The sequence below is a fragment of the Pelophylax lessonae genome, assembly GCF_965119305.1.
Source record: "Pelophylax lessonae genome assembly, chromosome: 5".
Taxonomy (NCBI): domain Eukaryota; kingdom Metazoa; phylum Chordata; class Amphibia; order Anura; family Ranidae; genus Pelophylax; species Pelophylax lessonae.
Window position 1 is genome coordinate 334,159,535 of NC_138772.1, and position 16,022 is coordinate 334,175,556.

Below are 16,022 nucleotides of genomic sequence, written 5' to 3' on the forward strand. Positions count from 1 at the left end.
TTTAGTGGCACGCCTCTCTAGTGGCTCGGTGCTTAACCGGCGACTGATATGGCTGAAGAGCTGGTCGGCTGACCAGTCCTCACAGAAAACAGTGGCTGATTTTCCCTATGCTGGTTCTCGCCTTTTTGGCGAGGCGTTGGATACCCTGGTGAAAGGCGTCACAGGGGCAAGAGCACTTTGCTGCCCCAGAACCTGAAGAACAAGTCCTTTCGTGGCAAGAGGGGTTCTGCGCCTCGATCCACTCAGGAGTCCTTTCGTGCCTTCAAGTCACAGAACAAGGGAAAACCCTTCAAGGGCCAGGGTGGCCAGAGAAAGCCCTGGGCAGGCAAACCAAAACCGCCCAGGCTGGTGCGGCGGCCCAGTCCGCCTCTGCCTGAAGGGATGCCCTCACCCGTTTCAGGGTGGGGGGGACGTTTGCGCTGTTTCCTCCAACCTTGGCTGCTCCGAATTCCGGACAGGTGGGTTCAGGAAATCATTCGATCAGGATACAAGATCGAATTCCTTTCGCGGCCGGCGGGCAGATTCTTTTCCTCAAATCTTTATTTGACCCCAGGGCGGTTACAGGTCCTGCATCAGGCGGTGCAGGATCTCCTCGCCCAGGGGTGATCATCCCGGTGCCTCATCGGGACAGGTTTCGGGGGTTTTATTCGAATCTGTTCACTGTGCCCAGAAAGGAGGGCAAGGTGCGTCCTATTCTGGACTCTGAACCGCTTTGTACGCGTTCGGAAGTTCTGCATGGAATCGCTCCGCTCGGTGGTAGCCTCCCTGAGTCCAGGTGAATTACTGGCCTCTTATCGACCTGAAGGATGCGTATTTACACATCCTCATTTTCGAGGGTCATCGGAGGCACCTCCGATTCGCTATCGTGGAGGAACATTATCAGTTTGTGGAGTTACCTTTTGGTCTCGCTTCGGCTCCAAGGGTGTTTACCAAAGTGCTGGATCCTGTTCTGGGCCTGTTACGGGCACAGGGCGTTGTGGTCTTGGGATATCTGGACGATCTCCTGTTAAGATCGAGTGCCAGTCAGAGCGTTCTGCCTGATCTGTCCACTACAGTTCAGACGTTTCAGGAGTTCGGATGGACCATCAACGTGCAGAAGTCGACCTTGTCTCCTTCGGTTCGTCTCCCATACTTGGAAATGGTTCTGGACTCTGCTCAAGCAAAGGTGTTCCTGCCGGAGGACAAACTCCGGTCCCTACAGAACGAGATCAGGGCCCTCAGGGAAAACGAATCCTCGTCACTCAGGACCTGTATGCGGTCCCTGGGGTTGATGGTGTCGGCCTTCGAGGCCATACCGTTTGCACAGTTTCACACGGTCTCTCCAAGCGGAGATCCTGGCCAGATGGGACAGTCTGCCTCAGTGCCTTGGATCTGAGGGTGTCTCGGGAGTCACCAAACCAGAATGTATCTTCTGTGGTGGCTTCAGTCCCCGGCGGTGGCAGACGAAAAAACCTTTCCGGCCGTTGCTGTGGACAGTAATTACCACGGATGCCAGCCTGTCGGGCTGGGGTGGAGTCCTGGGCAACCTGTCTGCCCAGGGCACTTGGTCGGTGGAGGGATCCTCCCCCCCCATAAACAAACATATTGGAATTGAGAGGGTTCAGGCTGTGCCTGCTCCATTGGTCGGATCGTCTTCAGGGCTGTCCTGTACGGGGGCAGACGGACAATGCCACTGCGGTGGCTTGCATCAATCGCCAAGGGGGCACCAGAAGTGTCCGGGCGGCCTAGGAAGTGACCAGAATTCTGTCAGGTCAGGTCTTTATAAAGGTACTTTTTTGATATTAGTGCTAAAACTGTGAAGTGTATGAGGGCATCAAATTTAGGACCTTTTGGTTTCTGCCCTAGCAGTTATTCCTTTGTTCTATTGTTTATGCTCTTTTTTTCTGTAACCTAGAAATGTTCACTTTCAAGAAATATCTGGCAAAACTCCTGAAGAAGCTATTATGAAGATGGCGAAACATGTAGAGTTGATATTTTTGAGTGCATTCCTTTGCTTTTAACATTTTATCAAATGTCCTGTCTTGTCTTTTTTTTTCTTTGTGTAATAAAACGTTCAATTTTTGAGAATTCAGATTTTTCTCCATCATTTGCACCTTTAAAGTCCTAATTTGCCCCCCCCCCCCCATTGTAGTTACTATCGGCAGTTCACATTCCGGGTGTGGAGAATAGGCAGGCCGATTATCTAAGCCGCCAGACCCTGGACCAGGGGGAATGGTCCCTGCACCCGGAGATATTTCAAATGCTGTGTGCGAAATGGGGATCCCCAGATGTGATCTGTTCGCGTGGATCTGTTTCCACAAGGTGGAAAGGTTCGTGGCAAGAACGCACGATCCTCTTGCAGACGCCTCGGATGCGCTGGTGGTGCCTTGGCATCAGTATCATCTGATATATGCCTTTCTTCCGATTCAGTTGTTGTCCAGGTTCCTTCGCAGGTTGGCCTTGAAACCAACATTGGTGATTCTGGTGGCGCCGGACTGGTCACGCCGGTCCTGGTACGCGGACATCATTCACCTGGCCGTCGAGCCTCCGTGGCGGCTGCCAATGCGAGGAGATCTGTCTCAGGGACCGATCTTCCATCCTGCTTTACAGTCGCTGGCATTAATGGCATGGCTATTGAAAGCCAGGTCCTGAGAGACAGGGGTCTCTCCTCAGAGGTCCTTCCTACCTTACTCAAGGCTAGAAAAGCCTCATCTGGTAAGATTTAGTACCGTACATGGAAAGCTTATTTTGCCTGGTGTGGGTCCAGGGGCTTCACTCCTCGTTCATACTCGGTGGCGAGAGTGTTGGCTTTCCTTCAGTCTGGTGTGGACCAGCGCCTTGCGTTGGCCACTATTAAGGGCCAGGTATCTGCACTGGCTGTCCTTTTCCAGCGCCCCTTGGCGTCTGATTCTTTGATTCGCACCTTCTATCAAGGTGTGCGTCACTTGGCCCTTCCTCAAAGGGCGCCCTTACCTCCATGGGACTTGAACTTGGTTCTATCGATGTTACAACGTTCCCCATTTGAAAACATCAGGGAAATCTCGTTAACTCTTGTCTTGCCGCTCCCCTTACCTGGTGGTTCATAGGGATAAGGTGGTCTTGCGACCCAACCAGTCCTTTCTTCCAAAGGTGGTCTCTGATTTTCACCTTAATGAGGAGATTGTTTTGCCTTCGCTCTGTGCGAATCCTAAGCATCCTAAGGAGGTTGCTTTGCATTCCTTGGATGTTGTCAGGGCGATCAGGGTTTACCTGTTGTCAACTGAATCCTTTCGGAAATCGGATTCTCTTTTTGTCCTTCCTGAGGGACCTCGGAAGGGTATGGCTGCGTCTGCGGCGACCATTTCGAAATGGATCAGACAGACAATTGTACAGGCCTATTCGTTGAAGGAACGGGTACCGCCCTTCCCTGTCAAGGCGCACTCTACCAGAGCAGTGAGTGCGTCCTGGGCCTTCCGGCATCAGGCTTCGGTGGCCCAGGTGTGTAAGGCTGCGACTTGGTCGTCAGTGCACACCTTTTCCAAATTCTACAAAATTGATGTTCTGGCATAAGCTGATGCCTCCTTTGGCCGCAAAGTTCTCTGTGCGGCAGTACTGTGAGGGGACCCTGGTTTTATTGCGGGTCCCTGGCTGTTGGGGTTGTTTATCCCCTTGGTTGTTTGCTCTCCTGGGTTGTTGCTCCTGTTGAGCCTTTTTTGTTACCCAGAGGGTTACCTTTCTGTTCATGTAAGGTTCCTCTCTCTGATGTGGGTACTGCGTTACCTTTCTGACGGTTGCGTTTCCCACCCCTCATGTCTACACTGCTTTGGGACATCCCATTGGTGAAGACTATGAGTGGGCGGCGACTGTCGGAAGACGTAAGAGAATGGAATTTTTGTAAAATCTTACCGTAAAATTCCTCAGAGTCCTCCGACAGTCGCTGCCCCCGCCCCTCTATTGGGGTTCTTATGGACTTAACTGCTTGCTACCAAACTGAGTTGGGATGGCTGATAGCAGGGGGGTATTGGACCAGTGGGGCAGCCCTCATAGGTGTGTCTATGTAAATTCTTTGTTTTTTTTTAACAAGTCTTATGCCTAGCTTGCTCCTATGGATAAGAGGTCAATACCCATTGGTGAAGACTGTATGAGTGGGCGGCGACTGTCGGAGGACTCGGAGAGGAATTTTATGGTAAGATTTTACAAAAATTCAGTTATTTTCCCCTGCAGGGACACCAAGAAATAAAACATCTTTGATAAAAAAATGAAGGGTTACGATAATCCATTTTTCTGATTTAGTAGAATTGCACACACATCAAAAGTCTATGGGTGCCTTTAGCTTGGAATAATTGGCAATATAGAAACAATACCACAGGGAAATGTGGTAAAAAGATTTGCAAATCAGATTCTATGTAAATGAGAATGTTCACATGTTTGTTTAAAAATTGGCAATACTTTACATTAGTATTACCATACTTTCCTTGCGTTCCATTTACTATTTCTTTAAAGTGGTTGTAAACCGCTGAATTGAAAAATAAAGAAATTATATCCTTCTATAGGGTATAATTGCCTCTATTCAAAGCAACTAGTGTGATTTCTGCCTCCTCTGCTATCTGCATAAGTCGCTATACTGTTTATCAGGGGTAGGTAACCTAAGGTGCGGGGGCCGTATGCGGCCCACGAAGTCATTTGGTCCGGCCCCCCGTGCAGCTGAGTCTCTCAGCTTATCTGTCAGAATGGAGCCGATGCTTCCTGTATAGTTCCGGCTCTGTTCTGACAGTCTGAGTCACAGCGGAGTGATATCAAATGAACTCCACCTGTGACCAATACAGGAAACATTGCCTCTTCCTCCAGTGCGGCGCTGCTGCTAGCCAGCATTTCCCACCAGCAGCACACACAACAGTGCCAGCCAGAGCCAGGTATACCAGCCAGAGCCAGCAGTACCAGCCAGAGCCAGCAGTACCAGCCAGAGCCAGCAGTACCAGCCAGAGCCAGCAGTACCAGCCAGAGCCAGCAGTACCAGCCAGAGCCAGCAGTACCAGCCAGCAGTACCCACAGCAGTACCAGCCAGCAGTACCCACAGCAGTACCAGCCAGCAGTACCCACAGCAGTACCAGCCAGCAGTACCAGACTGAGCCAGCAGTACCCACAGCAGTACCAGACTGAGCCAGCAGTACCCACAGCAGTACCAGCCAGTAGTACCAGCCTGAGCCAGCAGTACCAGCCAGCAGTACCCACAGCACAGTACCAGCCTGAGCCAGCATTACCTACAGCACAGTACCAGCCTGTGTCAGCAGTACCCACAGCACAGTACAAGCCAGCCGTACCAGCCTGAGCCAGCTGTACCCACCAGCAGTACCAGCCAGTTATACCCACCTGCAGTTATTTTCAAAACTTACCACCACAAAGAGTCGAGTGCGCTCCAGACTGACCGACACAAACATGGAAAACCAGTTGCGAGTAGCATCATCATCAATGCCTGCTAACATCACTCACCTCACCAAAGAGAAGCAGTTGCAGGCATCACATTAGGGGTGAGTTAATTAAATGTTTGACCAAATATAACAGGCACATTTTAAAGTTGATAATTTTATACGGCCCCCGAATGATTTTATAAATACCCAAATGGCCCTTAGCAGAAAAAAGGTTCCTCATGCTGTAGATGAATGACAGCCTACTCTGTACTGTGAAGTGTGTAACATCCGATCCCTGCAACCTGCCTTCTGGTGCTCAGAAATGCTGTCTGAATTCTGTATTTTAAAAGGCTGTAGAGGGAAGAGGGCTGCAGATGATCATGGACAACTTGTATAGGAGGATTACATGTAAGGGTTTACAACAACCTAAAGGTTTAAAATGATAGTTCTTTAATGTTGAGAATAGTACCTGTGAGTTGTCTTTTTTTTTTTTTTAATCTCAGGTGCACTTACTATTTCGGATGTGGATGACAAGGACATAATGGATCCACTACAGGAAATGTCCTCACCAGAACTTGTACCGCTGGCAAAGGATTCAGTAAGTATTTATTCCTAATCTAAGTCACTAGCACAATCTAGCTAAACGGGGCTGTATCAGGTTGTTAAAAACAGGAATATTCAATCCTATATTCATTAGTAGTAAACTTTTTTAGAATTCAGTAGAAACTCAAAAGTAAAATGCCAAGAGGTTAAAAATGTTTTTTTACATGATTCATTGTTTTGAGAGAAAATCAAACCTGCCTCAAGAATGATTTTACAAAAGAAAACCTAATAAGAGTTGTGCCTAAAATTCGGGAGAGGGGAGCAATACTAGAAAAAGCATATGTAAAGTGTAAAAGTGTAAAATTAAGTGCATTTTTATTAAGTGCGATCACCATCTCTAGCCTTCCTGATGTAGACTACCCAACCTCTGCCCCCCATTCCCCAAAGCTGCAGACTTGGTGACGCAGACACTGACAGTTTCAGTGCTGAGGTACGAGTTTTAAAGAAGGTCTAAAAATACTTTTTATGAATTCCCCCCCAATTTGGGAAATGCAATAAACCTGTTATGCCACTCTTTTGCAAGCAAATCCCTCTAAAACTACCTCTGCCTAAATCAGACAAGCCTTTGTACCAGTTTCAGTATCAACATGTGCATCAGATTCAGGTAGTTGTTACAACTGCCACTTTTAAAATCTGTCGCTATGGCTGTGACAAATTTTAAAAAAGTTACTACCGGTTCCCAGATTAAGAAACTGAACATAACTAAGACCCATTCTCAGCTGGCATATAGAACCAGCAGTGCTCAGTGGGGCATTTTGTGCTGGAAGCTGTCATGAATATGCCAACTTCCCACACAGGGCTTGTGATTGCTTGGATGCTGGTAGCCACTGGCTTCCTTTCCCAAGATTCCCTGAACAAAAGCTGGATGTAAACAAAGGGGCTGGGGATACTGGCTGATGCCATTAGCCAAATACGGCAGTGCCCATAGGCATCACACTATCAATCAAAAGCAAGGTGGGCCTGATGGGGAACACGTTCTCCGATTACCACTCACCCCACTACAAAAGTTTTCGGCCATGCATCTGTGTAACGGGTGCCAGTGGCAGGGGTAGGGGAGCTAAGTAAGTAATAGCTGCAGTGACCAGTCCTGACGCTCTATCCTCAGTGCTGCCGAATCTTTAGTGCAGAGACGTGGATGAGGTCTAAAGCCTGTATGAATTCCCTCTTTTTTTGCTTTAGGTAGACATTAAAGGCAAACGATTCTTTTGTAGTTGTATGCTCAGAAGAAAGAGACGAAATTGACAGCACATTTGTATTTTACACAAAGACGAGCGGTTCTGAAAGTCCCCAAACATTGGCAATTTGATTATTGTTAAGCATGTTCTTGCATTTATTGCCAGGCAGCTTTTTTGGATGGTCCCACTATTTGCTGCTCTACTCATATATGCTTGCTGTCTGTCCTGGTTTGCTGTGTGAGCTAGTAGGCAAATGTGTATATTTAGTTGTTCACAATAATGTCATTTGTTTTTTTCTTGTTCTCTTTGAGGAGAGTTTCCAGAGGGGCTTTTCAAGCGCAAATGTGAACAACGCAGTAGCTGAAGGTACAGTAACTGTTTTATTTTCTTAAGTTCTGTTCCACCTGGGGATTAAAAGTAACATTTGCCAAAAACAGAATATTAGACTGTCAAGTAAGAAAGGTTTTCTTGTTTGTTTGGGAACCCTTGAAGACCTCTATGGGTTATGCTTGAGAAAAAAATCATCATCATGGCTTTTACTTTAAAAAAGCACTGCACATTGTAATACTCACCACTTCTAGCTTTCCGTAATTGAAAATCTTGCTTTTATTTAGATCACAGAGACAAAGGGTAGTTCTGATTTCACACAACCTCTGTTACTGCTCAGCCAAAATAGAGGACTATATCCCCCATTCCTGTTGTGGCATTCACCATAAGGATCCCCTTTCCTAGGGGGCGTGGCCTGGAGCGGAATGAGCTAGGACGCTGGTGATCTGAGCTCTGCCGGAATTTTATCCTGTACAGCCTCATCCTTGCTTCCTCGGCTCCCCGATCCCTGATGATGTCTACCCCAAAGAAATCGTTGGCCAGGACAGTAAGACTGCTACCCAAGAAGGCGCCGGGGGAGGGGGGAGCGGCCACCTCGTACACAGCCAAGGTCCTTGAGGCCAAACTACTCTTACCTCGAGGATAGAGGAAGTGAAAATAGACGTCTCCCTGATTAGACAGGATCTCCAGCAGCTCCGGGGGAGAGTGTCTGAAGCTGAACAGCGCATTAGTGGAGTTGAGGACTCCCTCCCCCCACTCCAGGTCTTCTCTGTTCGCTTGCAGCTGCAGGTAAATCGGCTCCTTCAGAAGCAGGATGACATAGAATATAGGCTTCCCCGCAGTAATCTTCGGTTCATTGGCCTGCCTGAGGGGGCTGACCCCTCCTCCTTTTTTGAACAACTCCTAATATCCACCTATGAACGGGAGGCCTTCTCTACATTTGTGGTTGAGAGGGCTCACCGCATGTCTGGCAAACACCCTCTTCAAGGGGCACCCCCCCCCCCGCACCTTCATAGCAAAGCTCCTCAACTATTTGGACAGATGCGGTGCTCCGCCTGGCTGTGGGAGAAGGGGAATATTCCCTTTGGCAACGGACGGATTGCGGTGTTCCCCGATTTTTCTGCGGAGGTTCAACGCAAGCGCAAATGTTTTACTGAGGCTAAGCGACAACTCTGCGTCAAGCACATTAAATATGCAATTCTCTTCCCTGCTAGCCTCTGGATGGAAGGAGAGGGCAGGGCGCACTTCTTTGATCCTGAAGATGTAGTCAGCTGGCTGCAGAGACGGGAGGCTATCGGCTAGAGTCCCAACACTGCTCCTTTACTGCTGTTTGTTTTCCATTGGCCCTGCCGCGGGGGAGTTTTTGTTCTGCATCTCCCCTCGTAGGGAAGGATCTCCTTTCCTGTTTGACCGGTGCAACCTTCTACCTACGCCTGAAACGGTCTCAGGCTGACTTAGTGCTGGGTAAGGCTACTGCACAGTATGGGTTAGAGCTGCACGATTACTCTTTAAAAAAAATCGTAATCTCTATTCCCCCTTCCCCCCCAAACAATCTAACAGCATGTCCTCGATTCTTACAAAGCTGTTCTCTGCTCACAGCATTAAAAAAAAAAAAAAAAGAGCCTCAGGCAAATGTTTATTAACATTGTTGAGGCTGCTAGATAACTATAAACACAATGTTTTACAATGTATCATTTCGTTCTTTTAGATCAAAGGAATGAACTTCCGTCTGTAAGTGAGGGCAGTTTAACCTCTTAAAGACCAAGCCTTTTTCTGACACTTTTTGCTTACAATTCAAAATTAGTATTTTTTTGTATAATGTAAAAGATGTTACGCCGAGAATCGTGATCTTTATTCTAAGCAAAAAAATTGTGATTCTCGTCTCATCCAGAATCCTGCAGCTCTAGTATGGGTTTACACCTCACTATTCAAGTGCTCCTAGCATAGACGGGCTTCACACCATGGTATCTGCAATAAATGTCCTTTTTATTCTCTTTTTCAGTATGGGCCAGATGCTTTTCATACTAAAAAGCTGCCCTGCCTTTAAACTTTGGGCCACACCTTTGTGGCAACATGAAAGTGGTTGTAAACCTCAGACATTAAATATGAACAAAGCATATCCCTCTATAGTGCATAATGATCTCAATTAGGAGCACTACATGTCTGCTATCAGCATTAGTCACTTACGACAAGTTTTCCTGACACCAAGATAAAATGGTGACAGGGGAGGGACCTCCAGCTTATTGACAGACTCAGCTTTGTTCCTGTGAGCTGTGTGAAGGGGGCGTGTCTCTTCCCTCAAATCAGCTCTCAGAGCTCTCCTCACGAAGCTCTGCAGAGTGTAACTTCAGCTTTCTGCCCCCTTTTTTTGTGAACTTTCAGACAAGCTTTAAATATTCAGCACTTTGAATGGCTGTAGAAAGTAAGACTGGGGTAGACTTATGTGGGAGGATTTATTTTATCTCTGTGTATCACCTGATGCTAGTCACTTCACTGGTTATATGTAAGGGTTTACGTACAACCACTTTAACCTTTAACCTCCACCCGGCCACTGCACATATACAGCCGGATTGGACCTTCCCCTTCAGAGTGGACGTTCCTGTCTTGTGGCCCTCCTGATCACATTATTATTTATTTTATTTCAGGTACTTGTATAGCGCTGTCAATTTACGCAGCACTTTACATATACATTGTACATTCACATCAGTCCCTGCCCTCAAGGAGCTTACAATCTAAGGTCCCTAACTCGTATACATACACAGTAGGGACAATTTTTTTATACAGGATCCAATTAACCTACCAGCATGTCTTTGGAGTGTGGGAGGAAACCGGAGTACCCGGAGGAAACCAACGCAGGCACAGGGAGAACATGCAAACTCCAGGCAGGTAGTGTCGTGGTTGGAATTCGAACCAGCGACCCTCTTGCTGCTAGGTGAAAGTGCTAACCTCTACACCACTGTGCTGCCCGTGCCGTCATGTAATGTAAACACAGCCGTTGTAACGGAGATAGCCTCTGCTTCTCCTCACACAAAGCCTGTCAGTGAGGAGAAGGAGAGCGGATCAGTGAGTTTACAGCACTTTTACTGCTTTTTACACACTGATCACCCAGCTAGTGTCCCCAACACAGTGAAAAAACTGTCACACATCTGTCCCAGTAAAATAATCTGTCCCAGTGATCATCTGCCACATCTGTCCGTGATCATCTGCCACATCTGTCCGTGATCATCTGCCACATCTGTCCGAGTGAACCACGTCGGCCACGCATCTGTCCGAGTGAACCACGTCGGCCACGCATCTGTCCGAGTGAACCACGTCGGCCACGCATCTGTCCGAGTGAACCACGGCGTTTGCTGGGCAAAACATTGTAACTTCAAAAAACTCACTATGCCTTTTTACTAAATACTTTGGACTGTCATCTTTACAAAAAGGGGTCATTTGGGGGTATTTGTGCTGTCCTGACATTTTAGGGCCTCAAGAAATGAGATGGGTAGTCAGTACTTCAGGATTAATCAATTTTCAATGATACGTAGCCTAGCTTGTAAACTCTCTAACTTTCACACAAACCTATGATACACGTTTCAGGATTTTTTTTTTTTTTACCAAAGACATGTAGCAGAATCCATTCTGGCCTAAATTTAGGACAAAATTTTATTTTTATTGCATTTCATTAAAAACAAAAGTAGAAAATAGTTTTTTTTTTTGTTTTTTTTCAAAATTTTCGCTCTTTATTCGCCGATATCGCAAAAAATAAAAAATCCAGTAGTGACTAAATTCCACCTAAGAAAGCTCGCTTTGTGTGAACAAAATTATTAAAATTTTATTTGGGTAGTGTAACATGACTGAGTAGTTGTCATTCAAAGTGTGAGAGCACTGAAAGCTGAATATTAATTTGGGAAGGAAGGGTGAAAGTCCCCACAGTATTGAGGTGGGTAAGCTCCAATGTCTGCTGAAATGAGAAAAAGCTGAATCCCCCATTTTCTGAATTTATTTTTACACTTATTCTTCCACCCAGTTTTTCTTTCTTTTTTTAACCCTTTTTGTGCAAGCTATTTCAGCAGCTTTCATTGGTGGTCTCCTGGTATGAATTTACCTCTCTTACTCACTAATGTGTTTTCATAAGTTTAAAATAACCCACAACCACACATTTTGCAGTTACACTAGGGGAACAAATGTATAATAAATTGCTGATGTTTGCATGTTGGTGAAGAAGAAATGAGCCCTCTGGAGGAGAGATGGAGGCTCTCACACTGCTTTCCATCCCTGACCATTCTCATCACCCCCCCCCCCCCCCATCCCCCTCTACCTTTGCAATTTCTGTTCTGTCAACTAATCTTACATTGCATAATAAGATGTTCTGCTTGCTGTGCTATTTTAATGCCAAATATACAGCAGGGTCACTGGCACTGCTTCTCTTATATCTGAAAAGTTATGTTCCCTGACATTGTTGTGACCATGTCTTTTTTAATTTTTCTATCTTCATTCCTCCTTCTCCTGCTCATTTCTTCCCACTTCAAAAAATGGACAAGCATCTTGATTAACAAATGCCTTATTGCTCTCATCACCAACTATGTCAATCCTTTGTGATCTCTGGTTATACTTCAATGTATGTTTTAACACACAGTTTAACCTCTGTTAGTGCTATCTGGACCTTCTTGCCAGACCACATTTAGTGGTCTTTGGTTACTGTTGACAGATGCTTGTTTGTTTCCATGCCCCATTGACTTGCAGCTGCTTTTTGTCATCTCCAAATAAAAAATTAAAGCCCAAGTTTATTTATTTTATCAGCACACAGGAGGGTACATACTTCGAATAGGAAGCATCCCTGGTGGCAGCTCTTTAAAACTCCCCCATATACCCCTGCAGCTGTAAACTTCTGGTGCTGCCAGTGTTAATACGAGCCGCTGGACATGTCATAGGCACATTCCCCTTCTCCATTTAATAAAATTGTACTATAGCTTCCCACAATGAAAAGCCTGCTATGAGTGGAGGAGGCACACATTTTATTCATCAAGCTGTTTTTCATTCGTAGAGTGCTTTTTCTTGCTTGAATGCTATTGTACAGCTTCTGTGAACGGAGGAGGGGGGTGGAAAGGATAGGCATAGTCGTCACTCTTGACAAGTGCCTGTGACCGGTTTTGCTCATACTAATCACGGTAGCACTCCAAGATTACAGCTGTGGGGATATTGTGGGGGGGGGGGGATTGAAGACCGCAACCAAAAGGACAGGGAGCACTTATTATTCAATGCGAGTACTGTTTCTTGTGCTGATTAAAATTGTTTTCCGTAACAAATTGAGAAAACTGGAAGTTTTGGTGTACTCTTTATAAAATTCCCCTCTTGCTTGGGGATTTGTGAAAAGCCATGCTATATTTGTTTTATAGTTATGTGGCTTCCTTTAGGCCCCTTTCACACTGAGTCCATTGGATGGACTGTTTTTCTCAGCGGGAGATCGATCCGCCGATCCCCCGCTGAGCAGGAGAATGACAGCTGTTCTCCGCACTATGTGCTGAGACACAGCTGTCAGAGCCCCAAACATCTCTATGGGTGAATCGGATGGGAACGGACCGTCGGTCCGTTCTCATCCGATCCGCTGGATGGAGGGAATATAGGGTTTCTCTTACGTCCTCTGACAGTCTCCACCCACTCATACAATCTGCACTTCTGGGTATTGGTCTTATCCACAGGAGTAAGCTAGGCAGAAGATTTTGTTAGAATATACACAAAACTTTGCATAGACACACCTACAGGGGGCTGTCCCTCTGGTACAATACCCCAGCTAGCTGCATTCCCAATTCAGTTTGTCTCTGCCTAGCATAGGAGTAGGCTGGCTTTTCCCTGGCTGGGGCTGCGGTCTCAGCCTTTTTTCTTATTTTTTCTCTCTGAGAAAGTGTTTTTCTTTTATAAGATAGCTTTTTATTTGTTCCTGCGCTTAGTCGGACTTCGGATGACTACAGCGTTTGCGGAGCTGGGAATCGCACTGGTTGTCCTAGAGCCTTATGGAATCCCAGTCTGCCATAGAGCGTTAGCAGGCTATGCGTACGCCCAGGCCTCGCAAACGACCATGTCCCTGTCCTCAGGGACGAGCCTGCAAAGTGGCTACCTCGCTGGGATGTCTCAACTGCGGTACGCCGCGTGTTGCTAGCGTCCTTTTCGGTGGAAGTGGCTACTTCGCTGTGATGTCTCAACTGCGGTACGCCGCGTGTTGCTAGCGTCCTTTTCGGCTGATGGCACCACCACCAAGAGTGGGAGGCTTCCTGTCAGAGCGGTACCCACGTTTTCGCTGGAACGGTGAGTACCATACTACCCCTCTGTCTATGGCATTGTCTGTCGTGGTGTGTATGTGGGCCCTCTGTTGGGATGGCAGTTGTGTATGGGTTCTGCAATGTCCCCCTCATGTCTGTCAGTGCGGTCCCGGTGTGTCCCTTCCCGATCTTTGCGGGGGCGCTGTGGCGGCTCTACCGCTGTGTGGGGGGGTTGCGGGGGTCCCGGATGGCCCTGAGGTGCTTATGCAACTATTTGGGGGTACAGACATGGTGTGTGGGGGGCCGCAATCGGCGGGAAACTGCGCAGCCGCCATTTTAGGTGTGGGCAGGCTGTTTGGCCTCTTTGTGAGGGCAGCAGCCATTTTCTGCAATGCTGCTGGCGCCGATCGGGCGCCATCTTTAGTGGGGGCACAATGTCCTTATGTGGACAGCGGGCCATTTTCCCAGAGCTTTCCCCATAGACTTGCATTGGCAACAATTTTTTTGTGGCTCAGGGCTGTCTGCCCCTAGAGGTGTAAGGTCACTTCCTCTTCTTCACATACAGATTGATCAGCAAGTGTGACACACTGTGGGGGGATTTTATTGTGTCTCCTGGCCTGTATTCCTGCTAGCATTCATTTTTTTGCAGTTTCCTGCAGCATAGAGCTTGCTCTTCATTTGCGGTGCGGACCGCGGACATCGCCGATTTTTAAAGGGCCAGCGTCATTTAAAATTGAGATTGCTATTATGGAGTCCCAGGATAGCAAATCCCCCCCAGATCTGGTTGAGGGTTCAGGTACTCCTGAATCCTCTGCTATAGTCTCCTTTACTGCTGCACTTGCGACTTTAGCGTCTTAAGTGGATTGTTGTCTGACCGGGCTTTTAAGAAAAAGCCTATGCCCTCTCAGTCTTCTGATTCAGAGCCAGGTTTGGTTGCCACGGACAGCGTACCCCCTGGGGGTCTCAATCCTCTCGGTTGGATGGGGGAGAGGAGGATTCTTCCTCTGGATTAGCACGGGACCGCGCTGCGGTATCCTTGCCTCATAGCTCTATTAAAGACACTTTAAAATTTGAATGATGAGCCCCACCTGTCGGGTAAGAGGTCTTCCTTTTGGGACCCGCAAAGCCCAAAAAATCGGGTCAGGTTTTCCTTGTCCCACTGAGTTTCACAATACCGTGAATGAACAATGGCGTCGTTTGAAATGTACTTTTTGTGGTGCCAAAGAGATTTAAGTACCGTTCTCCCTTTGCAGAGTCGGTGGATTCTCGCTGGACTGCAGCTCCTAAGGTGGACCACACTGTGTCCAGGCGTAACACGGCCACTTTTATGCCCGTGGAGGGTTTTCCGGTGTTTTTAAAAATACCCGGCGGATAGGCGGGTGACCACTCTTTCCGCCCCATCTATCTGGTAGCAAGTTCCTTGCTGAGACCTGTGTTTGCTTCGGGAATGGTCTCTCAGACTGTTGTGGAGTGGGCCTAGGCGCTTGAGCGCGCTCTCGTTGCTGTCTCCACCCCTCCTGCTGCTCTGGAGATGGTGGAGCAAATGAGGCCCCTTTAGTCGCGTGACTTTCAGCAGTCGCGATTCGTTGAATCGTTTGTTTCAAGAGCTGGTCGGCGACCAGTCTCCCAAGTAGACAGTGTCTGTCATCCCTTAGGTGGGGAGTCGTCTTTTTGGGGACTCTCTGGATAATCTGGTAAAGGGGCTCACTGGGGGCAAGAGCACTCTTTTGCCCCAGGTGCCCAGTGGACAATCATCCCGTGGCAAGCGGGGTCCCTCCTTTAACCCTAACTAGGGGTCCTTTCGTGTCTTCAAAACACGTGCCAAGGTAAGTCCTTCAAGGCCTCTAGTGGCCAGAGGAAGCCTTGGGCGGGCAAGTAAAAAGCCGCCCACACTAGCACGGCGGCTCAGTCTGCCTCGCCCTGAAGGGGCGCCCTCACCCGTTCTGGGGTGGGGGGACGTCTGAGTGGTTTTCCCGAGCCTGGCTGCCCGTGATTCAGGACAGGTGGGTTCATGAACTCATTCGTTTGGGGTGCACGATCGTGTTTCGATCTCGCCCCACAGACAGCGTCTTCCCATCAGTTTTTTCATTCCACCCTTGATAGTTTTCGCGATCTCCTTCGGGCAGTTTGGGGTTCCTTTGCCCAAGGGGTGGTCGTGCCGGCTCCACGGCAGGACAGGTTTCGGAGTTTTTTACTCGAATCTGTTCACAGCAGCAGGGAAGGCAAGGTGCGTCTGATTCTGGACTAATTGCTACACCGCTTTGTGCGGGTTCAGAGGTTCCGAATGGAGTCCCTCTGGTAGGTGGTGG

At 47.8% G+C, this 16,022-nt stretch overlaps 1 protein-coding gene across 1 annotated transcript in view; it reads left to right on the forward strand.

Moving 5' to 3' along the window:
• Positions 1-16,022, forward strand: part of SYCP2L (synaptonemal complex protein 2 like) — a gene marked incomplete at its 5' end in the record, with an annotated part of 320,901 nt that overhangs the window by 183,676 nt on the left and 121,203 nt on the right. Inside the window, 2 exons of the mRNA XM_082258962.1 lie at positions 5,870-5,964; positions 7,456-7,510. Of these exons, the coding sequence (XP_082115088.1) occupies positions 5,870-5,964; positions 7,456-7,510 (150 nt within the window). The remainder of the gene's footprint in view (positions 1-5,869; positions 5,965-7,455; positions 7,511-16,022) is intronic.